The following is a 27,185-nucleotide window of genomic DNA, read 5'->3' as shown; positions in this document are numbered from 1 at the left end:
AACCAAGAGAAGAAGGGGTGTCTGGAGAAGAATACTGTTATCCAGAGCAATTTCAGGGAGGTTGTGATGGTGGTCATAACTGGAGAGCCACTGGGTCATGGCTTGTTTAGGTAGCTGGAAAAACTGGGGTTTTCTTGAAATCCTGATCCTATACAGGATGGAATCTGTTTCCTTAGTATCGTTGAATGGAAGGAGGATAGAGACCTGAAAATGGCTCTCAAAGTTTTAACTCAGTGCTGAAGTGAACCAAGGGACAGTCGTCTACAGAGTGCCTACTACAGCTTTTCTAGCTTCTTCCTTACATTCCTGGAGTGTTCTTTGCTCCACAAGAAAATGATCTACACACTAGAAATAGGTGACTGATTGTTACGGACCATGTTCTCTGGCAACGCTCTGAAGTGAGTGTCTCAGCAGAAAAGTTCAAGATGAAATCCATGATCCCAGGGCACAGCCTGCAAAAGGAAACTCTCCAAAAAGAAGAAAAGGAACTACAGGAACATGCCTCTGTAGCCACAAACTTGTATCTAAGGCTACTGACTGCACCTTCAGCTCTCCTTAACTTTTCCCTCTGCACCCTCACATCTAATCAGCGCCAGGTCAGAAGAAATTTATTCTGTGGTTCCTAATGCTTGTCCCTGCTTTTCTTTTGCAACTCCATGAAAAACCTTGTGTGGTCCCCGCGAGACACAAGCAGCTGGGTCCCCTGGGACGCCTGAGAGCAGATCTCCGTGCAAATGGAAGGCTTACCTGTGCAGTTCCCACCACTTCTGTCCAGTTCATAGCCGATCTCACATTCACAGCGGAACAGGCCAGGGAGGTTGTGGCAAGTTCCAAAAACACAGATGTTCGGAAGAGAGCACTCATCGATGTCTTGGGGAACAATGGAAAGGGGGAGCAATTAAACTATTGTTCTTGCCAAAGAAACTACCTAATGTAATAAGGCAAGTGATTTCATTATTAAGAAAATGAAGACTACCTGACATCAATCTAGGTCCTTCTCCTATAGGCTTTCAGATGATCTGTCATCTGTTAGGAAGTCTCCTAGGTGAGAACTTCCCTTTTCTTAGCCCCTACTACATGCCAAGCAAGGGGCTAGGCATTTCACATATATGTTAGACCATTTATGGTGTTTTATGTGGGTCCACATCACTTTTGTAAAGGAAGAACCAAATGAGCCCACTTGAGACTAAATTCTTTGGTTATTCTCATCTATATATTCTTGTTTTTGTTGTGAGTTAAAATTTTAAGAACCCCAAAGTCTTTGTGGTAACTTTTATCATCAGTCTATATAGTCCTCTGTGTCCCTAGTACTATGGTGTATGTTTGCAACTGCTGATGGAGATCTAAAAACTGCAGATGCATTTTCCAGGCTTGTCCCTGCCTCACGTTAACATTCTGCTTGTGCACACAGGCACATTTTCAGCCTTGAGACTGGCTTTTAATAGCCATGATCATTCTGCCAGTGATGATTTATATTAAGAACAAACAAACAAACAAAACCTTCCCTTATAGCATTAAGGGAAGCAAAACTTTCACTGTGCCTATTTCTGTTCCCAGAGGTGGCACAGTACCTGTTTTCCTTGGATGTTTGCATGAACAAAAGTAAACAAGGCATTAGGCACATGATCAAGAGCATAATTAGTTTCTTCCCTCAGAGGAATTTTTTATCAAACTCTGCCTACTACATATAAACTGTGTGAAGAACACCCAATGGTTTCATAACAAAGAAAAGTATTTACATAGAACTATATGAGGGAATCAGGATACATGTCATAGCTAAAGATTAATTTTTGAGTTAATGTCCTACTAACAGGCAACAACTATTAGTTGAGACATTAATCAGGGTCTTGTTTAAACTTCTACTGTCAATCGTTATCATGTGTTTATTTCTACTGAAATCTTTTCAGTTTACTGTGGTCACTAATTCTTCTCAATGAGGGATGATAATGTGTTTAGATTTGACAAGCGTGGGTAAAGAGAAGAATCTTGTGTTTCCTAGTGGGATTCATCCTTAGCCAACAGGTTCTCAGGACTCTTCCTGCCTGACCAGCACTTCTCAGAAAGAGAGAGCCTTATGCTGAGAGAGTTGTGACATACAGTATTATCCCTAGGGAGCCCTTACTGAATGGATTTGCAAAAGACTGTTCCATGGTATATGTATTAGATATTTAGAGACCATCTGAGACATACCCAGAACATTATTCTATGGACAAGATCGTTCACTCTGCTGGTATTTTAAAACCTTTATTTCTAGAAACCAAACCACAGCAGAGATTAAAAACTGTGTTCCCGTATTTAAAAAGAATCCTTCACTATTAGGGCACCAGCACTTTGAGCTCTTTCCCCCAGCAATGGGGATGAATATGTTGCATTGAGTTGGTTATCCTCATTCTCCCTATGACTAAATGGGTATGCTCTTGCAAACCACCTGGCCAAAGTTGGATGTGAAGCTTAGGGCCAAGAATCTGATATTTTTCTCTGCGCAAAGAGAAGTGGTCTGGCTGGACACCCAATCTCTACACAATGTTCACAACGTGAACCAACACGTTAGATGGGAAGCCAAAACACACCTTGGTGTAAAAAAAACAAACAAAAAAACCAGACAAAACCACCAGGAACGTTTAAATAACCTAATCTCATCCGGCCCTGCAAAGCCCACGGCAGCATCCCCAATCAGTTACCTTCACAGGCCTTCCCATCAGCACTGGGTACAAAGCCCATGTCACATTCACAGCGGTATCCTCCTGGGGCGTTAAGGCACTGGCCGTTGCCACACAGATTTAGATTCTCAGAGCACTCATCAAGATCTACAGCCAGAAAAAAAAACACAAGTTACTCTTCTTAGGAGCTTTCCGATTGCTCAGGTCTGAGAACTTTTATACTTGTGAACTTCCAGAAGGCACGAGTGTCATCATAATTTCTACTTGAAACATTGAAACTCACTTTTCTCTTTTAAATGCCAATATTAAATATGTAGTGAACATGGGGTTCAGAGACAGAATCCTGAATGCTAAGTTATCTCTAATGATGTAAAGTGGGTAATAAGTTAAAGGGATCATTCACATTCAGGCTTCTGCAAGCAGGATAATCAACGTGAGGATATATCCATGGCAGGAAAGAACATGTCATGGTTTGTGCCTGATTCTCAAAATCCAGGCTCAGATCAGATGGGCAGCAAAAGACCTAGAATAGCAACTATTGAAGAGACCAAAAAGTCCTATCTACTTAATATCTCCTGAGTTTTGCTAATAATCACAGTCATTAAACATCAAACACACGAACCATACATGCCTGGTACATGAAACTTGGAGTATTTTCTAAAAAGCGATGAGAGGTTTGTGATGACAAAACTTTACTGGGTTAAGCAAAAACAATTTCAAATATGATGAAACTTTTAGTGAGTTAAAACAAAATCCAGGCAAATCACTTACTGGGCCTCAGCCTTTTTTATGTTTAAACTTCTTGTGAGCAGAACACTCAGGGTAACTTAATGTTCCAGGTCATATAAGCAGCTATGCTACCTAATGGCCAACGAGAAATACTCCTCAGTATCTTATTTAATGCCAGTGCCCTGATTTTAAAAAATGCTGTCTGGATACATATGGTCATGGTAAGTGTATCATCTCTTTATACAATGCTTCTAATCATATATATTTAAATATATGTGACAGTTCACATTAATTCTATGATGATGCATTAGCACTGAGAAGATGTCATTAATATGTTGTAAAACTGGAAGTGAATGAATTCTTTTCAAAGCAGTTATGAAATTCTTACTTATACCAATGTGGAATGATCACAAATGAAGGCTAGAGGGAAAAAAAATATATGCTGATGATCTGCTCCAGAACATCTAATTTCTTTTCCTCACAGAGGTTCCTGCATCAAGTTCACTCTTGGGTTTAGTATTGAAAACAAGTCAGCAGTGAGACACAGGCACAAAAATATCAAGGCTAAGGTTTACAAAAGGTAGCGTGATTTGTTTTAAACTCATGACATCATTACATACAGTGACAAATATATCAACTATCTAACTATACATATCAATCCATCTTTGTAAGTATATATTTAGTTTCTGAGAGCTCCCTGATTGATTCAGCTACAAATTTCCATTCCACAGAAATGTCATTTCAAATAACTATTTTCTGTTCCAAATTGTCTATAAATGACCCAGCCTTCAAAAAACAAAGGACGGTCTGTCTTAAGGACATGGAACACCTTGCTTTTCTGACTGCCCTTTACATAGCTGTTTCCAACACGAGCATACCTGTACAAGTGAAGCCATCGCCCGTGTACCCCTCCTTGCAGAGGCAGCGGTAGGAGCCCATGGTGTTCTTGCAGTCTGCGTGTTGGCTGCACATGTGGGTTCCATTGGAGCATTCGTCCAGGTCTTAAGGAAAGAGGTGACACGTCATTATGAACAGAAACTATGACATTTAAAATCAATAATACACATGTTAAATTTTTCTTTACAGGAGTGAGAGTTTCATATTTATAACCCATGCAATTCATAAGAAGCAATTTCTTTTTATTTCCAACCCACCAGTGCACTTAATGCCATCTCCAATCCACCCGGGGCTACAGCTACACTTGAAGCTTCCTGCCGTGTTGGTACATACAGCGTGCCTGTCGCAGTTGTGTGCTCCAATTTCACATTCATTGATGTCTGGGAAAATAACCAGTGGGTTAAAAAGAAAAAAAGTTTAGCACAGATGCTAAATAACTCAGCAATATTCAAAAGTTGACTTGCTTTTACACTTCTGACAGTGAAACAGAGATCGATTCAGCACTGACGTTCATACTTGACTTAAAATGAATGATTTTAAATTTCAAGATACAAAGAACAATATGATGCTACTTCTTATTGTTAACTTTAACTTTTTTCCATTATTTTAATGTAAGTGTCCAGTTACTGCAAAACAAAATGAAACCTCCCTCCAGTTGAATATCTTAAAAAAAAGAGTGAGCTGCCTAACATTCTATTAATGCTCATGGTCATATGTTTCTATTCCCAACATTTTCACTAAATTGACTATAGAGAAATGATGCACATTGCTTTCGTATCTTATATAGACAAAGGAATACAATATTGGCATGTTAGAAAACATTTTCAATCCTATTCTATAAACTAAATATATTTTATTTTAAAAATGTAAAACATTGTACTATTTAATCACACTTTATTTCTATAAATGTTTCACTTTAGGTATTGCTAATTCAAGCGTTTATACAGAATATTCCTTAAGGCAGTGTATGAACCATCTTTTTCGAGTCCTAGCACTTTGGGACCCAAGTCTTCTTGAATATTTCTTGTAAAACTCAAATCAATTCAAAAGAGATTTTCAGTAGAACAAGAACCAGTCTAAGATCACATTGTTAAAAGACTCTGAATTCTCAAAAATTCTCCATTCTTCAAAATTCCATTTCTAAATGTAGTCAAGATAGATTCTATAATACAGAAGTGTTATAGAAAGGAATATAAAGCATAAAGTGAAATATTTTTTGCTTCCTGTGATATTGTGATTTATAAGAAGAAATACAAATTAGGTCTTTGTCCTGTTTCCTGGCACAGAACTCCTAAAACCCTTGGAATTTCCTACGTGCTAAGAGTGATAAAGGTGTCTTTTGTTATGTTAATGAGGTGACTTTTGGAAAGCACTTCAGGATGGGGGCTGATTGCCAAGAGAACCAATCTCTGATTCAGTTCAGTTCAGTTCAGTCACTCAGTCATGTCTGACTCTTTGAGACCCCATGGACTGCAGCACGCCAGGCTTCCCTGTCCATCACCAACTGCTAGAGCTTACTCAAAACTCATGTCCATTGAGTCGGTGATGCCATCCAACCATCTCATTCTCTATCATCCCCTTCTCCTCCTGCCCTCAATCTTTCCCATCATCAGGGTCTTTTCCAATGAGTCAACTCTTCGCATCAGGTGGCCAAAGTATTGGAGTTTCAGCTTCAGCATCAGTCCTTCCAATGAATAGTCAGAGTTTCCTTTAGGATTGACTGGTTTGATCTCCTTGCTGTCCAAGGGACTCTTAAGAGTCTTCTCCAGCACCACGGTTTGAAAACATCAATTCTTGACACTCTTTATGGTCTACTTTATGGTCCTTTTTATGGTCCAACTCTCCATGAACAGTATGAAAAGCCTACTCCTGAGTTACACACTTTAATGTGCTGTGCCCAGGCTCAGTCATGTCCGACTCTTTGCAACCCCATGGACTGTAGCCTGCCTCTGTCCATAGAATTTTCCAGGCAGGAATACTGGAGTGGGTTGCCACTTTCTACTCCAGGGGATCTTCCCCACCCAAGGACTGAACCTGCATCTGCTGCATTGGCGGGTGGATTCTTTACCTCTAGCGCCATCTGGGAAACCCCTATACACTTTTATAGTAAATTGATAGATCAAATGAATAAACTGGTTTCCTGAGTTCTGTGAGCTACTCTAGCAAGTTAATCAAACCTAAGGAAGAAGTAATAGGAACTTCTGATTTATAGCCAATTGGTCAGAAGCTCACGTAACAAACAACCTAGACTTGTAACTGGCATCTGAAGTGGGCATAACTGTATGAGACTGATCCCTTAACCTGTGGAATCTGACATTATCTCCAGGTAAATGGTTGTCAGAACTTGAGTTGAAAAGTAAGACAAGGAGTTGGTGATCATAAATGGAACTGGTACCAGAATCTTATTTCCCAAAATTAATCCATTATATAATAAAAGACGTTATAACCTCATAATCAACTTTTTCATTAACTAAGAACAGAGCTCCGAGGTATGGATGGATACTATGACTCTATATGGAAATCAACATTTAATACAAAACTTACATCAAGAAGGCGAATCTTGGCATATGAAATGTTGCAAGAATTTTCAGCAATCACTTGAATAGTGTCATGAAAAAAACGGGCAAGCAACTAATATTTACCCTTTTGTTTACTTAAGAAGCCCAATTAAATGGTTTGAAAGTGTTTGGAAGCATGCTATTTGCCAAATACTCCATCTGCAGTTCTGAAATGGTCCTGAGATCATTTGGCTTCTTTATAGCTTCTAGAGCAAACACAAAATACGATAATGCCACTTTTTCCTACAAAAATACTTTGCAGTATCACTAATAAGTGAAATGAAAACATGCCTGGAAGAATGTCCTTATAGCGACATGTATTGTATAGGTGAATTTTAAAGTAACCTTGGCAGCCACATGAACCTACTGAGTTATTAAGGCAGGTCAAGAGAGGCACATACCAGGCAGCTTTAAACTTGTGACTGGGAGCTTTAACCAACTGACTAATTGAGCATGGCACATTCCAAGGAAATGAGGAGGAGGGCCAGCCGACGGATAATAGTGGTAAATAAGCAGGGAATTCAAGAAAATAAGCCTGAACTCCAGGCTCCCAGGCAGGGCCACGGACACTTCCTTCTTCCTCAGATAATCACTCCCTGCAGTGTCCTGCCTTAATGGCCCTCCTTTATGTGTCCTGATCTCTGAGGTAGGCAGAAACAATGAATTTCCATTGCCTAAGAGTTGAAACCTCCAGATGTTAAAGAATCAAGGAATTTTCTAAGTGCAAAGAACTTAGGATATGACTTTCCTAATCCCCGATTTCTCAGAGGAGGAAACAGAGGTCCCTAAAGGCTTGAGAACTTGCCAGGGCCCCAAGGTCAGTGAGAAGCCTGAAGCACCTGGAACTCAGTTTCCCATACCCTGTTTGATGCGCTTTGTCTTCAGCCACGGCTGCCTAATATCAAGCTGATTTCTTCAGTCACATCAGGACTTTGTTCTAAGTCCTGATGAGAAGTCTGCTTTCAGGTATCTTAATTGAGTATTAATAGACTTATAGAAATATTCACTCATCTTTTCTACTAAGTACAATTTTCAGAGATGATCCATAGCCTGTTAATATAGTTATCTTGTTATCTTTTCCTTTTCAATTTTCTAATGACCAAAGATAATCTTTTCATGTGGGTTTTTTACCTTCCATATTTAATTTCTATTAAGAAAATATTTTTTTTAAAAAAGGAGGGTCTGCCTTCTTTTTTTTTTTTACCATTAACAATATACAAACATAAATTTCTAATGCAAGAAAATATTTGCAGTTTCACCACATGTTTTCGGGGCAAAAAGAAATTATGTTTGCAAGAGGAGGCCATGTATCGTGGGCTTTGGAGTAGAAGGAGAGAGAGTAACTCAGGAGCCCATTTGTGAATCTTCGCATAAGTCATTATCTCAATAGCTTACACTACCAGTATACAACAAATGAATTAAAAAGACTTGGTCATAAAGTCTAAAGGCATCGCTGAATAAAAGTTTTCTGCATGTGTGTGTGTATGTGCGTGTACACACCAACTATTATTCATTAATTGCTTCCATGGCAGACCTGGGCCTAAGACTGTACATCACTGTAAAAGCAAACAGAAGGGGAAACTGAGCCATAAGGGAAAGAAGCAAACAAAAACACCGTATTCAAACACACTACTCTTCAATAATGTGAAGGAAACAAAGTACATGCTTGCCAAGAACATCTCTTTCTGCACAAATGTTCTCTTTCCCCCACAAGTTCGCTCCAGACAGAAAATTCCTTTTTAAGATTAAGCACAAGCCAAGAAAAGCAAAGAAATTCAAATTTAGGGCTGACACTGCAACCTCCTTCACCCCACCAAAGCTCCCTCAACAGAGACGCCAAGGTCCTGCTGACGTGCTCTTGTGAAGAGCAAGGGTGTGGTCTGGGCAGACCCCATGCCCAGGTTCTGGGTGGGTTCCACTTGAATCTGACATTTGAGAAAGAGCTTGTGCTCTGAGCTGCTCTGGCCCCCTTGGACAGCCAGGTCGGGAGAGGCTGTGTCACCCACTCAAATGCTTGCCTGCCTGCCATGCGGGGGTCAGTCTCTGGGCATCGAGTCCAGCAGGGCTGGCACCCCGTGGAATCTCTGCGGGGAGGCGATGAGGAAGAGGACCTTAGAGTGAATGGAGAGGCCAAACATGAAGGCTACTTGGATTTTTCAATTTGGACCCAAATTTGAGCCAAGACTATTTAACTGAACACCCACGGAGTTTTCACAGGCTAACAGCCAGTGCAGGACAATTAGCAGTGATAAGGAGCTGGAAGGAAATGAGGGCAAATTTTCACTGAGGGCTGGTGGTTTTGAAGTATATGATTCTCTTTCATGGACTACACCCACAGCAGCATGTCTCCTATGAAAAGCAGAAAGACTGAAATGGAATTGTCCAGCAATCCCGCTATTAAAATTTTTTTTTATTGGAGTATAGTTGAATTACAATATTGTATTAGTTTCAGGTGGACAGCAAAGTGAATCAGTTACACATACACATAAATCCACTCCTTTTTTTTTAGATTCTTTTCTCCTATGGGCTATTACAGAATATTGAATTACCCATGCTATTTTAACTGAAAACAATCCTGATTTTAATTGTATGTCTGTAAAGCAACTATACTCCAATAAATAAAATAACTGATATTCCAAAAAAATTGTATGCCTTACTCACTGACTAACTGAGGAAGCACCTGATAGGAGGTGGTTCTAACAGATTAGCATGAGAAAGCTAGGAGCCACCAAGAATGGCACCTAGCAGAAACCCAGTGTTCCTTCTTCCAAACCGTTGTCTGATCACAACTGTGTAGAATGAGAAGCAGAAGAGTCAGAATGAGAATCAGAACACACATTCCTTGTATGTGTGGACCACAGGAAAACCTGTAATCCAGCCCCCATAAGCCAAGGATAGAAGAGCCATGTTCTAGGTTACAAGAAAACGTCTCTTTTCCTTTCATTAAATTGAATGTTCCCCTCAGCCTTATCCACAATTTGAACAAAGCTTAAGGAGCAAGAAGAAACCCTTAACATCTGTGTGGGCTGGGAATGTAAGTCAGTGGGTGGATTCTGAACACTGCTAAAGTGATTGGGGGGAAAAAACATGTTTATTTGTTAAAATGGAAACAATCAGTAATGACAGGGGAGCTGAAATATTTAGACAAAGCTGTAATGGAACCCAGAGGACATTTTTTAAGTTCTCATGAAACAAAATTCCTCTCTATGAAATAGCATACATATTTTTATGACTCCTTTACAAGGTACTCATTTAAAATATACATATACATATTATACATGTACAGAAATATAAGTAAATATATTTCATTTATCTATCATCAAAATATATTACCAGGTTTGTTCTTCATTGTGATTTGTTGCGAGGTTTCTTATCCCATTAGGCAAGATATATATCTCTATTTACATTAGTTGCCTGGGACATTATAAACACTTGTCTTTAAAGTACTATCACCAAGGTAACCTGATGGTATTCTAAGTTGTAAGTGACACTAATTTTAAACTAATAGCAGGCTAAAAGAGTCCCAGTTAGATGGGATTAAAAAAAAAAAAAAAACATTTGGCTCAGATTTTTAAAAACTTGTTTTTAAGTATACCAAACTTGCTGCCAATTCCTGTTTGTGTAAGTCATTTCCAATCCAATGCGATACCCTTGGTTGTTAGTAGCAGGATTTACAGAAAACCTCTTTTCTTCCTGCCCTAAGGCACCCTCTCCTCCATCCTCCACTGCAGGGCTTCTAACCCAAGGGGAACACTTGCATAACTATAGAGCACCCTGGTGATTTTCCCCAAGCTCCTGAACCAGTAAAAGAATTAGGAATAAAATTCAGAATTCTACTCCATTACATGAGACTGTCATATGCCATGCTCCTATGATATCAAAAAGGCCATGAAATTCAATTCTTCTCCCTACAGTACTAGCTGAATTTTATGCAATTGAAAAATCATTTTAGGCTATAATTTGAAGTGGGAAGAGGGGATGCTGGCCCTTGGGGGAAGATACAGAATATTTCTTGGACTTCAAATCCATGTTTCTGTTTATGTGATTTACTAAAAGACTGCTGTTCTTAATGTAAACCTGGGGTCATCTCATTTAATGTGGAGTACACAGCTCTTGTACCAATAGCCTAATGTCTGTATAAACTCAGTTACAAAAAACAAGCCTTTTAATATAGAGAGTAAGATTTTCCTTCTTTAAACTGATCTCAAGCATCTTAGTAAATAGCAGCACAGAATTCTGCTAGACTAGAAGTTATGTTTTTAATTAAAATGGCCTCTAGACACTGTGTCTATGTGCCTCATTTTATAATGACAACAATAACTACTACTTAGTGACCAGATACTATATGCCAATCACTGTGCCAAGGACATTACATACATTATACCTTATTTACCTAAAATGATATTAATGTTGTATGAAAATTTAAGCTTTCTTCATGGTAAGAGATCTAAAACAGTCAACCTCTGCCCATGACTCTCTAGCTGGAATTTAGAGTATGAAATTCTAGCGATCTTTTTCTTATAGGGAATAAAGACTGTCCCATTGGATTAACGTCTCCCTTCATAAGTATCATGGTTCTCTGGGTTGAATTGCAGTGACTTCAACTTGGCCAAACAACAATATTAGGCTCTACTAGGTAAAATGAAATATAGAACCGTCCTACCTTCCCTTGTGTTACTACCAGACCAACATCCCTTACCCTAAGTCTTAAATTGTTACTGAAAGCTAAAAATAAATCTTGAACCATACACATGCTGATATAAGCATCATTTGTACCCCAGGGAACACATGAGGACTAGAGATTTTAAACTCTGTGCCATGTAACAGAATGGAACCCTAGTCATGCTTCATGAGGACTAATATAGTGAGCATGAAAGCATTCTAGCTACATGCTTCTTTTTATAACTTGGCTAAAATCGGTCATTTTTGAATGAACAGCAATTTATTGGTGACATCTGTATATCTACATTTTTGAAATTGCATTACTGAACAGTTTGAAATGATAGCACATATATTATAAACTTTATTAAAAAAGATTGATATAACTAACATCAATTAACATCACCACTCAGCAAGTATTTTAATGTTTAAGTCACAATGGCTTACCAAACTGGCTTTTGAAATTAAAGTCTATTATTTGTAAAGAAATTATGCAATTAACTAATTCAGGCCCACCATGGTCTCCATCATGTGTGGGTTTTGTATTTTATTTTAAAATTTATTTATTTTTGGTTGCGCTGGGTCTTCATTGTTGCACACCAGCTTTCTCTAGTTGCGAAGAGCAGGGACTCTCTAATTGAGGCAAGCAGGCTTCTCACTGCGGTGGCTTCTCTTGTTGCAGAGCATGGGTTCCAGGGCGCATGGGCTTCAGTAGTTGTGGTGCATGGGCTGAGCTGCCCCATGGCATGTGGGATCTTCCTGGATCAGGGATCGAACCGGTGTCCCCTGCGTTGCCAGGTGGATTCTTAACCACCGTGCCACCAGGGAAGCTCCTTCACTGTGTCTTAAATTATGCTATATCCCATTATCTGTTTTATTACTTTAGGTGACTACAGTAAAACTTTATTATTTCATGTACTACTCCATCATTGCCTCAAGTTTGAAAACCAATTAACACTTAGAAACAATATTATTCACTCAAAGTGACTTCCTCCATTTGATGTTTAATTGAATAGTCACCTACAAATATTGTGAAAAGACCTTTTGTGCTATTAGTATTAAACAAGCAAGACTTATGGTTTAATTACCACTTCATGAGATCTGCAGGAATCTATAGGGCTAAAGCAATTTAATGCATCAAAAGCACACTAATTTAAAAATAATTGAAGACTGATGAGAACTGAGGAAATATATGAATTGTAGGATGTGTTTCTTCAAAAAGTAATTTCAGTTATAAAACAGTAAAGAAAGAGTTGACAGTGGAGGCTATTGGGAAAAGTTGACTTTAATAAAGAGATACGAATGTTTGGTAATTATCATGTTAACTACTTTGACATAAAATGCTATTTTTAACCTCATAAAATGTTGATATTTATAGAGTTATTTATGGTGGCAATTTTTCTCATATGCCTTTTTTCATAGGTAAAGGGGAAAAAAAACACCTCATCTTAGATTCAATCTAAAATGTGACAAGTTTCAAAGAAGTGCAGGCTAAGTTAATGAAAAATGCTTTATAGTGCAATTAAAATATTAATAGTTTTTAAAACATATATTAATCTATAATTATGGTAGCAATCTCTTAACCACTAAAGGTTTTATTGTTCAGTTGGAAGAAACATACCTGTACAGCCTGTTTTTCCTTTTTTGCCTGAATAGCCCATATCACAGTGGCAGATAAATGAGCCTTTGGTGTTTTCACAGGTTCCACTTAGGCAGATATTTGGATTCAGATCACATTCATTGACATCTGTAAAATACAGATATTATTAATACATGTAACCATTTGTTTGATATCACTGACAGATTCTCCCTGAGATAAAGCAACTATGACAAATAAATAGAAAAGATGAAATGTTTTCACACAAATAAAAGTATATTTACATAGCTCAACTACATAACAATTACATAGCTCAATGCTTTCTACACTGAAGGCTAACCCTGCAGACTGGCTTTTTATCTGGACCACAAGAAGGAGGTCAAGTAATCAAATAAACTAATTCACTCTACGTCTGGTCCTCAACCAGAGCCTGTTTCTCTGACAGTCTGGAAAACTTTTTAAAACAGCACATTCTGTTGCAAGATGAAAATTTTAATGCAGACTGCATGATGCTAACATTTTAGTTCCATAGTTTGAAAGAAGAGATAGATGAACTAATAGTCTAAGGGTAGATGGTTACAAACTCTAAATCTTTCCCTAATTAAAAATTATCTTTTCTTATGACATTCATTTCTTTACTTTGAATGGCATACTTTAATTTTGAGGACTTCACAAATATTTGGTAAGCATTTTCAAAAGATACAAATGTGATATAATTTAAATATTTGCAATTCTAGACTCTTGTTTCTGACCATGATGGAGTAATAAGAACCAAATTTACCTTCTCATTTAAAATAAAAACAACAAAAAAGGACAATATAGACAACAAAGACAACGATCAATGAGAGAAAGAAACCAGGTGGATCCTACAAATGCCCCAGATTACTGTGCAGGGAGTTTTAAAGCAGTAGCACAGAGAAGGGTATGGCAGATGGAACCAGGAAATGTCCATGAATTGGAGAGGTAAAAGTGGAAGGCCAAGGTAGCCAGAGTTCATAGGGCCAAGTAAAGGACAGAAAAGAGATGTACATACATACACACACACAGAACTACAGTGATCTGCAGAGGGACCCAAACAATACCCAGATGAGTAGTGCCCAGTATATTCATGTAAGGAAACTCTTAAATCTGGAGGAAGCATCATCCAAAAGAATTAGAGGAAATAATCATCAGAGTTCCCAGAAGGCACAAAATTGTACTTGTTCTTACCAGACAGACTGGAAAACCTCATCATCTACAGGGAAGTAAATAGAGTATCCAGGAGGATCTTGCCTTGGCAGTAAGAGAAAATAAGCCCAACCCAACTGCTGCTTCAAAGCAAGACTTTGAAAGGACCTATCTGTTTCCGGATAATTTAACTATGTTCCAAAACAAAGCTCAGAAACTTTTCTAGGAATTCAAATATATTCAGGACCTAGTAAGGCAAAATTTACAATGTCTAGCATCCAATCCCTGGAGAAGGAAATGGCAACCCACTCCAGTATTCTTGCCTGGGAAATCCCATGGACAGAGGGGCCTGGCAGGCTATCGTCTCATGCAGTCTCAAAGAGTTGGACATGACTTAGGGACTAAACCACCACCAGCATCCAATCAAAAGTTACCAGGCATTCAATGGCAGAGGAAAATATGGCCCATAATAAAAAGGAAAGTCGATTTATTGAAATGGACTAGAATTGACATAGGTAATAGAATTAGTTGACAAGGACCTGAAAACTGTTATTGTAATTATATTCCCTGCGTTTAAAAAGCTAGAGAAATGATTGGGCATATTAAGTAGAGACATTGAAGATACCAGAAAAAGACCCAATCAAACTTTTAGAGGTAAAAACTACAATGTCTGAGATTAAAAATATACTGAATGGAATTAAAGGCAGATTAGATATTGCTTTAAAAAGTCTGACAGATTTGAAGACAGTAATAGAAACCCTCCAAAACAATCAATTCTAGAATGTATTGCATTCTTGTCAAAAGTCAATTTTGCTACCTTGCAAACATTTGAAAAGCCAAACTCTAGGCAGACCAAAAGGAGGGTTAAATGGCCAAAAATAATGCACAGACATAAAAGAAATGTCCCTCTGGAGTTGACCAAGTGTTAGCTCAGCCCATATAACATACTGACAAGACCATCACAGCACAGTCACAAGAAAGATGCTTCTTGGAATGCTAACTTTGGAATACGATTAGTATTATGCTCCTAAATATTTTTACTTTTCCCATCGGATATATTCACTACTGAAACAAGTCTATGTGATGCAATAGCACTTGTGAATAACCAGCAAATTGGAAGATCCTGTCTTCTTTGCTTACCTACACAAGTCTTCATGTCTTCAGATGCCATGAATCCATCATAACACAAGCACCTGTACTCTCCGGGTATGTTTGTGCACTGACCACCATCACAGATGTTGGGGTTGTCTTCACACTCATCAATGTCTGCAGAGAATAAAGCCAACGATGACATGCTGCTGACAAGGGTTCCACTCACCAGTGATGAAAAAGTTAACTGACCCAAGTCAAGTAAACTCAGCCTGCTCGCACAGGACTGTTTGCTCTGAAATCCAAATAATGCTTTGCATAAATTATCCCATCAGGTTATCTTGGGTAAAACAAGGGAGAATCGTTTTCAAGATCTATAGCATACAGTTCAGGATGGAGGTCCACATGCTCTTAAAAGACCATCATTTAATTTGTACTTTTATCTCTGATATAAATTTATCATTCGAAAGATCATGAATCTTATTTTTGTAACTTTCAAATTTAAATGCCTAAGTCTCTTATTTGCTGTTTTATAGATATTTTAAGATTTAAAAAATGCTGAAAATAAGCCTATCTACTTAGATGTATTTTTAGCATAAATACCTATTTTCAAATTCTAATTTTCTAGCCAAATTTATACCTAGTGATTTTAAGGGAGAGTTTACTAGGTCCAGTACCATAATTTTGGTTCCTAAACCTAAGTTTTCTTCTTAATCTGAGCCAAAATTAAAACTTATATTACCCACTTCATTTCCCATCTCTGACTACATGGCTCTTCTAGCCCAGGTGATGCAGCGGGAAGTATAAATTATATCAGCAGTTCTCAAATTTTATCATGCATCCAAAATCACTTGGAAGGCTTGAGAGAACAGATTACTGAGATCCACCCGCAGGGGTTCCTGACTCAGTAGGTGTGGGTGAGAGGGAGGACTGAGATTTTGCATTTCTAACATATTCTCGGTGATGCTGATGTTGGTCCAAAGAACATACCCTGAGTAGCACTGAAATAGGCCATAAGATCAGATTCTTCAAAATTCTAATCAATGAAGAAAATCTATTTTATATTTCACTTACTGAGCATGTGCCAGGTACTGTATTTTATATTGCACTTACTGAGCATGTGCCAGGTACTATGCTAAATGCTGTACATATTCTTCCATACAGGCAATCTGAACCCCATTTTGTAGATGAGGGATCAGATGTCAAGGATCTTCATCAAGGACATACAGCTAAACCATGTGACAAAACAAAGACTAGAAGTCAGGACTGTCTGACTCCAAAGCCCAGGCCCTGAACCACTCCACGTAGGGACCTGTTATTGAGAGTTTCCAGGAAGCTAAAACCTACTTACCTGTGCAGGACCTCTGGTCAGGCATCAGTGCAAATCCTGGCTGACAGCTACATTCGTAGCTACCTTCAGAGTTTGTGCAGAAGGTCTCACAGCCACCGTTCATTATGCTGCATTCATCAATGTCTAAGAAAAAGGAAAATAATATTACCTTCCTCTATGTGATGATGGCCCATGTTTGAATATCTCAGGTATGTATGGGTCAAGTAAAACAAAATACAAAATTATAAGAGCATTCCAGGGCAACTGCAAGTCACTGTATCATTTGGTTCCTTCAACAAATACTAACTGCACAATTACTGTGTGCTAAAGAGTTCCAAAAAAACATCTACTTCTGCTTTACTGACTATGCCAAAGCCTTTGACTGTGTGGATCACAACAAACTGTGGGGAATTCTGAAAGAGATGGGAATACCAGACCACCTGACCTGCCTCCTGAGAAATCTGGATGCAGGTGAAGAACCAACAGTTAGAACTGGACATGGAACAACAGACTGGTTCCAAATTAGGAAAGGAGTACATCAAGGCTGTATACTGTCACCATGCTTATTTAACTTATATGCATAATGCGAAATGCCAGGCTGGATGAAGCATAAGGTGGAATCAAGATTGCTGGGAGAAATATCAATAACCTCAGATATGCAGATAACACCATCCTTATGGCAGAAAGTGAAGAACTACAGAGTCTCTTGATGAAAGTGAAAAAGGAAAGTGAAAAAGGAAAGTGAAAAAGTTGGCTTAAAATTCAACATTCAGAAAACTAAGATCATGGCATCCAGTCCCATCACTTCATGGCAAATAGATGGGGAAACAATGAAAACAGTGATAGACTTTATTTTCTTGGGCTCCAAAATCACTGCAGTTGGTGACTGCAGCCATGAAATTAAAATTAAAAAATTCTTCTCCTTGGAAGAAAAGCTATGACCAACCTAGACAGCGTATTAAAAAGCAGAGACATTACTCTGCCAACAACGGTCCATCTAATCAAAGCTATGGCTTTTCCAGTAGTCATGTATGGATGTGAGAGTTGAACTATAAAGAAAGCTGAGCGCTGAAGAATTGATGCTTTTGAACTGTGGTGTTGGAGGACTCTTGAGAGTCCCTTGGACAGCAAGGAGATCAAACCAGTCCATCCTAAAGGAAATCAATCCTGAATATTCACTGGAAAGACTGATGCTGAAGCTGAAATTCCAATATTTTAGCCACCAGATTTGAAGAACTGACTCACTGGAAAAGACCCTGATGCTGGCAAAGATTGAAGGTGGGAGGAGAAGGGAATGATAGAGGACGAGATGGTTGGATGGCATCACCAACTCGATGGACATGAGTTTGAGCAAGTTCCAGGAGTTGGGGATGGACGGGGAAGCCTGGTGTGCTACAGTCTATGGGGTTGCAAAGACTCAGACATGACTGAGCGACTGAACTGAAATGAACTGAACTGTGTGCTAGAGATGAGACCCTAACATGAATGAGATGGACATACTTACTGCCTTTATAACACTTACACTGTAGTTTGGGAGTTAGATGAATGATTAATGATACAATACATGGTGTGCCACATGCAATACAGGAGAAGTACTGGGTGCTAGAACACACCTCACTGACAACAATGGTCATGTGGTGAAATTCTCTGGGTCACGGATTCCCTTACAAACTTGACACTCAGTTTGGCTGAAGTTTCAGTCCCCTTTAAGGGCCTGAGTTGGAGTTCTGAGTTGCTTGGGGCCATGCATCAGAAGAATCTGGGCTGATTTATGATTTTGGGTGGAAACCATGTGAGACTTGGCAGTCCCACATGGGGTATACCCCAACGCAGGCAAAAACTGGCCATTTTCTACAAGGTTTCACTTTGACTCTGAGCACAATAAAGCCACAGGGCTTTCTGCGCTACTCTTCCCAGTACAACTAAACCTCCCCAGGGCTAGCCACAAAGCAAAATGCCTGTCCCACAAAACTCCATTTTTAAGGAGTGCCAGACCTGGCTTCTATTGCTCTGTGAGCTATAAACATACTATGGTCTTCTTCCCAATAATTATTCTTTGGCATCTGAGCTGCTCCAAACCACCTAAGGGTGGAGATCACACCCTGTGCCTTTTGTCTTTCTCCCAGCACTCACCAAACTACACTTATTTCAGGCAGTCAGTAATCACTTGCTGATGTGCCTGAGTGTGCACATGCAGAAACAAAGCATATGCTACCGTTCACTAGTTAGAGCAGCGTGGGTCAAACGGTACTTGCTGGAGTATTCTACAGTCTTCACTGAACTGGTTCTTTAAACAGATGAGGGAAGCCAGATCCAAAGATCATGAGCTACCGTGAGAAGACTTCTACTTCCAGGAAAACTGGAAACATTAAGTAAAAGCAACTAGTGATGGAGATGGAACTCAGAGAACATGGCTTGAGTGCTTCAGAAAGAGACTAAAGAAAATAAGAAATAGCATAAGCTACAGAACTTACCAACACAAAACAGCCTGTCAGGGGTTGAGTGGTAGCCAGGGTTGCAGGCACACTGGTATTTTCCTATGAGGTTCACGCAGCGGCCATGGGGGCAGAGGTGTGCACTCAGTTCACACTCGTTGATGTCTGTTTAGAAAACAAGAATAGCAAAGAGGCAGCCATCAGCCTCTGACTCTGACTAAGATGTGGGCTGAATGACCGGCCACAGGTCAGTGGTCTTCCTCCTTACCTATACACGCCGAGATGTTGGGGGCCAGCTGATGGCCAGCAGGACATTCACAGCGGTAACTTCCCTCAGTGTTCAGGCACACGCCTCCTCGGCACAACAGCGGATCTCTCTGACACTCGTCGATATCTGCAACACGGAAATGACCCCTGTTGCAGATGTGGGAGGTGTCCTGCCCCAGACCCCCATGACCTGGTCAGTACATACAGCACCCAGTTGCTGCGAGTCCTGGCTGCTAGCGGCTCACAGGCTCCGTTCTGGGAGAACTGCTACCCACCTCACTCAGAAATGGCTGGGAGGTGAGAAATTATACCCCCTCCCATGATGGGGGCGGCTCATAGCCAAACTGACCCGGGAGTATAAAATCTCAGCTCCCTGGCCTTGAGTTGGAACAACTCTTGGGCGCTGTTCACACTCCAAGGCCCTTGGGGGATCAGGTTAAAGCTAAAATCCAGCCTAACACTTTGCTTCTATTCCTCCCCTGCCCTAAGCTGCTTCCCTCCCTTTCTTACAGGTTTCTCCTAAGAGCACTCAAAAAATATCCCCATCTCAGGCCTGTTGCTAGGGAACCTAACCTAATGCAACTATCTTAATTAATCTCCTTTTAGAGAAATGATGAATAGAAACTCTAGAATGTGACTCCTAAAACACAGCTTGTATTTGAATTGTTCTTTCTTCCCCAGGGTGTCTATTCCAGGTCACTTCTCAGGGACCTACAGACCACCCGCCACCCCACAGCACAAATTCCCTCATTCCTTCCATACGTCAGTCTCCCTTTGCCACAGACCAATGCCTGACTCACTGGTCAGAAGACCAGCGCACTGAGGGAGCAGGGAGAACCCTCACAGGGGATGAGTCACCCAAGAGTCTTGGCTTGTTTCTTCCCTGGGCTGATCCAATGGTCACGCACTCACCCATGCAGTTCTTCATCATCATGAATCCGCTTTCATAGCCTTCATCGCACTTGCACTCAAAGTCCCCGGGGGTGTTCACACACTGGCCTCGGCCACAGAGGTCAGGGGATATGCGGCATTCATCGATATCTGCACAAGAGCGGTAAGTAGGCAGCAGGTGAGCATCAGAACAGCTTTACTTCTTGTGGCCACACGTTAAGGACTACGCGTGCCCAAGGGTGTCCCTCCAGGGTGAGCCCCTCCACTGACCTGTGCAGTTCCTTTCTTCAGAATCCAGAGCAAAGCCGCTGTCACACCTGCACTTGAAGCTGCCAATGGTGTTCCTGCACTTGCCGTGGGTGCACAGGTTGGGAATCATCTTACACTCGTTGATGTCTTCAAGAAAAATTCAGTGTGGGACAAATCCGTAAGTGATCCATTAGGAGAAATCCACACCCCATGTGAAACCCAGGGAGACAGAAGGGCTTGATTTAAGGTCTTGGTCATACACTTTTAAAAAATGTGATGACTACCAGAAATAGGACTTTGTAAACAGTTTTAGACTTCTAAACGTCTCCATTTTAGAAAGTATTATTAAAGAAGTAAAGAGTGGGTTTATTTGGCCTTCTAAAGCCCAGAACACTATCTGATACATACCAAACACTGAACTATTTGCTGAATGGATGAATAAAAATTCTAAAGTCACTAGTGTCTACATGTAAAGCATATAAAAGGTTTTATAATAGACTGTCCTATAGCAACCAAATTGAGTATGTAGCAGAATGAGATATTCATTTATGCTTCCTGACACTTTTTTAATACCTAAAAATAATTTCAAAAGAGATGTCATTTATAATTTAAATTATTTATAGATGCTGTATACTATTTAAAACACATTCTAAATAAGGAGTACTAGTTTTAAATATTTTCTCAATTAATATGAAGGTTTCATTAATACAATTAAAGTGTACAAGTATTTCTTACGTATGTGGGGACTGCACTTGTAACATGTGATTTGAGTTTCCCTTTATAGGGGCCTTTCTAAAGCAAGACCTAGAGCTTAAGAAATCAAGTTCATTTCTACCAAATGTTATGAGAGACAGAACTGGCAGATTAAATCTCAGGAACATCTAGTCCTTCTCTGGCAATGGACCACCACAACCTTTGAATTCAAATCACCTAAGTTTCTCTGAATTTACTTGAGAGACATGTAAGAAGGCCACCTAGAAACTGTCTCTCTAGACAGTACAACTTTATCTCTAGGACTTCTTGAACCAAATGCTCAGTAGGAAAAAAGTCTATGCTTTTTAATTAAGGATGGTAATATTTATATACTCACTTCCCATTTTTATAAGTTCATTTAATTGTGAAGTATAACAAGTAGGCTCAGACACAATGGGAAAGTGACATAAAATTCTACAGTGGGAGCTAAAGTTGGGCATCCCTGAATAACTGGAATTTTGAGTAACCAATTATGATTTTTTCCACATGCTGAAGTAAACACATTCTTGTATCATGGTGCATAAAAGGGTAACTCAATTTTGGAATTAGATTAAATCTGTGACTTCTTTTTTCTTAACATGGGTTTTATGTTTAGCAAAAGAAGATAAAATTTGAAATATCTTAAGTCACTGGAGTGTGTTTGCTACAGGAATGAATTTCAGCGCATTTGGACAAGGAGGACCTGCCACTGGGTTTCCCACACCATTATCTATGCTCAGGTGGACCACAGTGACATGAATACCTCAAATGAATACTGCAAATACATGAACCACAGATGACAAGATAAAGGTCATCTCTAGGGCCTCAGCAGATGGCATAAACATTTCCCAAGATTTTTCTTTCATTTATGCTTAGCTTTAGGATAGTATCAAAATCTACTATAATACTTAATAGTGACTAGATGGGAGAGAAAAGTGACCACAGGAAGCCCCGAGATGTAGAAAAAGAAATTTTGTAATGGAGTGAATATTTTGCCATATGAAATTCAGAAAGCAAAGAAGGCATCCTGAGATGATGATCCAGGGATGACCACGTTGATGACATTTACTGTAATTCTGTTAGCAGAACTCTGCACTCCGGAAAAGGCATCCTATTGACCTAAAAGTAGATCAATCAACCACTGAAACCATCATACCTTTGAAAAAACGTTTGCCATTTGTAATTTCTTTTGTGGCGAATCCGGGTCCTCTGGGACAGAGCTCCTCATACTCAGGCGTGCTTCTCATGGGACACTCCTCGCACTCCTCGGTACCCCAGGCTGCCCCGACCGAGCAGCAGCAGGCGTCCATGCGGTGGCGCCCAACCACGGGCAGGGTGCACTCCTCGTCCTCGTACCTCAGGAAGCAGGTTTCCAGGCGGATATCTGCCGGAGGGAGCAAACAGAGGCAGGCTGAGGAGAGCTACTCTGTTTTCACTGCCTCAAACTGCCAGCGTTGTGTGAGGCCAAGTGGAATACACATAGTCATTTACTATAAACTTATTGACTGAAACTCATTTCTTTGTCCTCAAAGGCTTTGTGGTGGGTTTTCCTGCTTCATAAAGGCTTGCTGGCAGCTCATATGTCTTTGCATCTCCTCCTGTGGTAAGAACCCTTTCAACGCTAGGCATATTCTGATAATTCCCCAGAAGCAGCAGTATTCGGAGAAATCCTGCCATGCTCTTTTGGGAAATGTATTCCTCATTATCCAAGCAGGCTAATTACCAATGCATGTACTCTATGATGTCTTGACATCACTCTAGCTGAAAGCCAACTGCAATCTTTCCCGATGGAAAACATCTCAGCTGGCTCCAGCACCCTTTCCTCAGATCCACTTCATTTTTGGAGAGGTGCAATGGTGAACTCTGAAATGAGGACTGCCCTCCTTGTGATTAGAGAGGGAAAGCAGTAAAGAAGAGCCATTGACTCCTCTTCTCACGTATTTCTTTCACCTCAACATGTGCTTATGTGCATATTCTTCTGCATACATGCGGGAATGTGGGCTTCCTTTCATGTTAGAAAGCTATGGAAGCCTTCTGTGAAATTCCACATTTGGGTTGCCCCTATTAAGATGGTTAATTTCAAAATGAATCCTAGACTAAACACTGAAGCATCCTTCAACTTAAGAACCTGGAAAAAGGTTCTCATTAAATGCCGAATCCTCCTAAACAAAGAAGCAAAGGCTCAAAATGGCATTAACTGACATCCATAGTTATAAATTCCAGCTTTTATATTTTGCATTGCTTACATTATAAACCATAAAGTTTCACATTTAAAGAGTGATTAATCCTAATTCATAAAGGAGCTGTATCTCTTAAATGCATGCCACTCTTTCAACCACCTACAGTGGCCTTTCACTAAAAATGCTCTTCAGGGTCACACGGTTTCAGATACACAATGTGGCTGAGCATCATTTTCAGAGTCATGGACTCCAAAACCAGTGATCCAAAGGATGTTATTCCTGGGAGTCAGAAACACCAGAAAAAGCCCAAGACTCCACATGCATGACTGTGGGATCTCAAATCTGCCACCAATGAGTCCACAGGGCAGGTTTCTAAAAATCAAAGTTTTGTGTCCAGTCTCTTCTCTTCCACATCATTGTCACTTGGGTTCTAGCAGTTGTCATGGAGAGTTGCACCATGGCTGATGGCGGCAACAGCCCTCGTTCCCTCAGGTTCACTACTCAGGCTGTTACAGTCTTTACTGCTGATACCCTCAGCAGTTTCCTGAAAAGACCTATCTTTCTGGCTAATGGCAGGCCTGCCTAACAGGCTAAGGCTACAGTTTCCAATTAAGCAAAAATGTTCTCCTTACTAATCACCTAGAATTCTATATCCATGGCATATGGAGGATAGATTTAAGAGCTCTAGAATAATAACTGTGATGGTAGCAGTTTAATGAATAATTACATATCAATAAAGAACCGTCAGGTTCCCTAGTCTTTATAAGGAATAAACAGCTGAGTCAGGAAGGCTATTTTTCAAGGAAACCACTATGAATGTTAATAGAAATGCTGAATTTGGGATGTGTGTGTGTCTGTAGTTGGAACTGAATATTCAGCTCTATCTTCTGAGTTCTGAATAATTGTTAAGAAATGTTCATTAGAAAAGTAATGAGCTCACTATTTACCTAGGCAAATCCTTCCAGTGGCGTCCAAAGTCATCCCACTGGGACACTGACACTTAAATGATCCCTTGGAGTTAACACACAAGCCATTCTTGCAGACTCCTGGGAACACTTCACATTCATCTATATCTATGAAGAAAAAAAGAAAGCATGAAGTTAATACATTTGCATAGCACAATTCTACTTTATTCCATTCAGGGAGTCATATTCCCACAACCAAAAAGGCCATTTTGAACTTAGTAAGTAGAAAACTACTTTGCTTCTAAATAATTCATATAGAATTTCTAGGATATTTAAAAAGCAACCAGGCAGAGCTCATCCACTAACAAAGATATTATTGTTTCTCTATCAGTCCCAGGGAGTAATTTTTGAGTTGTAAAAACAGGGAGTTTGTGGGAGTTCTTAGAGACAAGTTTGGGTACTATAGACATCTCAGGTAAGGCTCCCAAGTGAAAGAAAGTGAAAGTGTTAGTCACCCAGTCATGTCTGATTCTTTGTGATCCCATGGACTACAGCCTGCCGGGTTCCCTTGTCCATGGGATTTCCCAGGAAAGAACACTGAAGTGGGTAGCCATTCCCTTCTCCAGGGGATCTTCCCAACCCAGGCACTGAACCCAGGTCTCCTGCATTGCAGGCAGATTCTTTACCAACTGTGCTACCAGGGAAGTGCTAAGGCTCCCAGGAGCCATTTAATTAGCTTTACTAGACCAGATAGCTGGAATTAAGAAAAGAAACAGAAATCTGATCTTTCAAATTAGCAAAGAAGAAATAGTTTGAAGATAAGCACAGAAAAAAATCCACCACTGGGGAATATGTGGGGCCAGTCAAAAGGGTCTCCTTTGAGAGGTGCTGAGATGTCCCAAGAAACTGTGTATCTAGTTCTAACTCAGCAATGGTCTCGAGCTATCCTGTCAAAGCCTTGGCGGTTCCAGCTTGGGTTGGAGAGAGCTGGAAGATGCTCATGTTCATTCGTTCATCATTCGCTGCATCTGTCTCAAACATATTAGCCCTTCCCAGTTTGCTTAAGGGAGAGCATTGTGTTCTCTGCACTGTTTTTGGAAAAATACTCACCATCAAGTTAACCCAAAGAAAGGCACTTACTTGCTAATGCCAAAAAGGGGGAGCATTAGTCAAGAAACTCACACACACTGTGTCTCTATTTTAGAAGAAATAACTTTCCAAGTCAGGGATATTGAAAAAAAAATTCTAAATCTTTCCTTATAAGAGAAATAAATGCAGAGGGGGAAATTCACCTTTTGGGGGCTGTTTTGCTCTGGGGCCACTTGTATACCAAAATAAGCTGCTGAGGTCAGATAAGTTATTAACAGTGGGTCTGGACCAGAGAGAGGCCAAAGGATTCAGTCATCATTTGGAAAGCAAGCTCTTGGGTGGGGGTTGTAGTGTTCCTCTTTATTTTAGCAGGGAAAAAAAGTTCATTTCATTCCACATATGGGACTAATTGCTGTTTTTAAAATTTTTCAGCTGCTGTGTCATGTCAGGTTGTGTTAGTCACCCTGACCTATGTCTGTCTATCCGGGACTCCATGAGAAAAGAAAAATCACAGGAAAGTAGAAAGAATCCACGTAGACTCTCAAAAACGAGGCAATAGAGGTGTGTCTTTTCTCATCATACATAACCATGAAACAAACAACAATAACAACAAAAGAATCCAGGACAAAATCAAGAGAAATGCAAGTTTTATAGCCTCATCACAAACTTCCTTTTTTCTCTTCTCCATAGATAACATTTTGAAATTGTAGTCACTCAAAACTATGGTCAGCCTAAATCATTTTCAAGACACTCTGCCCTTTGGCCATAGAGCTCTGACACTGGCAAGAGCACACATGCTTGTGAAATTCATGTCTGTTACAGGTTCGGCAGTTCTCATTATTTTTTTCCCCTGCTACATATTTCTCACTGGGAAGTTACATGACAGCTTTATGCAGTCCAAGTTAATACAAGCATTCTTCATGCATGCAGAAATTTATGATTTATAAATAATCATAAATACCTTCACACTGTGTTCCTTTAATTCTTGAATAGCCTTTCCCACAAATGGGATCTGTATCAAAAAAACAAACAAAAAGCAAAAAAACAAATCTGAGATAACAATATCCAGACTTTATGACACAATATTAGCAACATGACAGACCCTTTAACATGGAATTGATTTTTTTGTTATGAATAATTCTGAGGCAACAAAGTGTCACTGAGATTGTATAGATGAGGGAGAAGGATGAAATGTCTCCTTGAATAAAGCTCAGTCCATCTGTGAGATTCTGAAAGACTCAAAGATAACCTAAAGAGCACACTACGGTGATGACTAAGAAGGAAACTGACTCGATTTCCCTCTTGCTGTGACCCCTAAAACAGGAATCATACTATAGGATTACTGTAACATAAACGTGGAAAACAAAGTCTAGAACCGGCAGGTCTCACGCCCTGCAGCAGTCACACTATTATCAGTTCACACATTTGTATATCCAAACAGTGAATCAACAGAATCATTAGCAAGGCTCTCAAACCTCAGTTTTGCAATAACTTTAGTCACGAACTCTGGTTCCTTTACATCAATATTTTTTTGGGGAAGAAAATCCATGCCTGTAAAAAAGCTCAGGACCCTTAATCATGAAGCTTCTAAGAGAGCCAATAAGAATTGCTGATCTGGGAAAGCCACACCAGATAACTACATTACAGTGTGGTGACAGAAAAGAATACATTAACCAAATCACATACAATTATTGCCCTTGACACTTCTCTTAATTTCCTACATAGCAACATGTTTCACTGAAGTCATCAGA

The 27,185-nt window shown here is 39.8% G+C and overlaps 1 protein-coding gene across 1 annotated transcript in view; it reads right to left on the bottom strand.

Annotated features, from left to right (window-relative positions):
• The window catches only part of FBN1 (fibrillin 1), a 257,123-nt gene that overhangs the window by 68,007 nt on the left and 161,931 nt on the right, over window positions 1-27,185 (bottom strand). Inside the window, exons 23-36 of the mRNA XM_043473020.1 lie at window positions 26,396-26,446; window positions 24,388-24,513; window positions 22,417-22,644; window positions 20,550-20,675; window positions 20,301-20,429; window positions 19,390-19,515; window positions 19,161-19,286; window positions 16,708-16,830; window positions 15,408-15,533; window positions 13,125-13,250; window positions 4,544-4,666; window positions 4,268-4,390; window positions 2,682-2,807; window positions 748-870 (exon numbers count right to left, since the gene is read on the bottom strand). Coding sequence (XP_043328955.1) covers window positions 748-870; window positions 2,682-2,807; window positions 4,268-4,390; window positions 4,544-4,666; window positions 13,125-13,250; window positions 15,408-15,533; window positions 16,708-16,830; window positions 19,161-19,286; window positions 19,390-19,515; window positions 20,301-20,429; window positions 20,550-20,675; window positions 22,417-22,644; window positions 24,388-24,513; window positions 26,396-26,446 — 1,782 coding nt within the window. The remainder of the gene's footprint in view (window positions 1-747; window positions 871-2,681; window positions 2,808-4,267; window positions 4,391-4,543; window positions 4,667-13,124; window positions 13,251-15,407; window positions 15,534-16,707; window positions 16,831-19,160; window positions 19,287-19,389; window positions 19,516-20,300; window positions 20,430-20,549; window positions 20,676-22,416; window positions 22,645-24,387; window positions 24,514-26,395; window positions 26,447-27,185) is intronic.

The sequence above is a fragment of the Cervus canadensis genome, chromosome 6 (genome assembly GCF_019320065.1).
Source record: "Cervus canadensis isolate Bull #8, Minnesota chromosome 6, ASM1932006v1, whole genome shotgun sequence".
NCBI lineage: Eukaryota > Metazoa > Chordata > Mammalia > Artiodactyla > Cervidae > Cervus > Cervus canadensis.
This window is presented reverse-complemented; position numbering and strand designations above follow the sequence as displayed.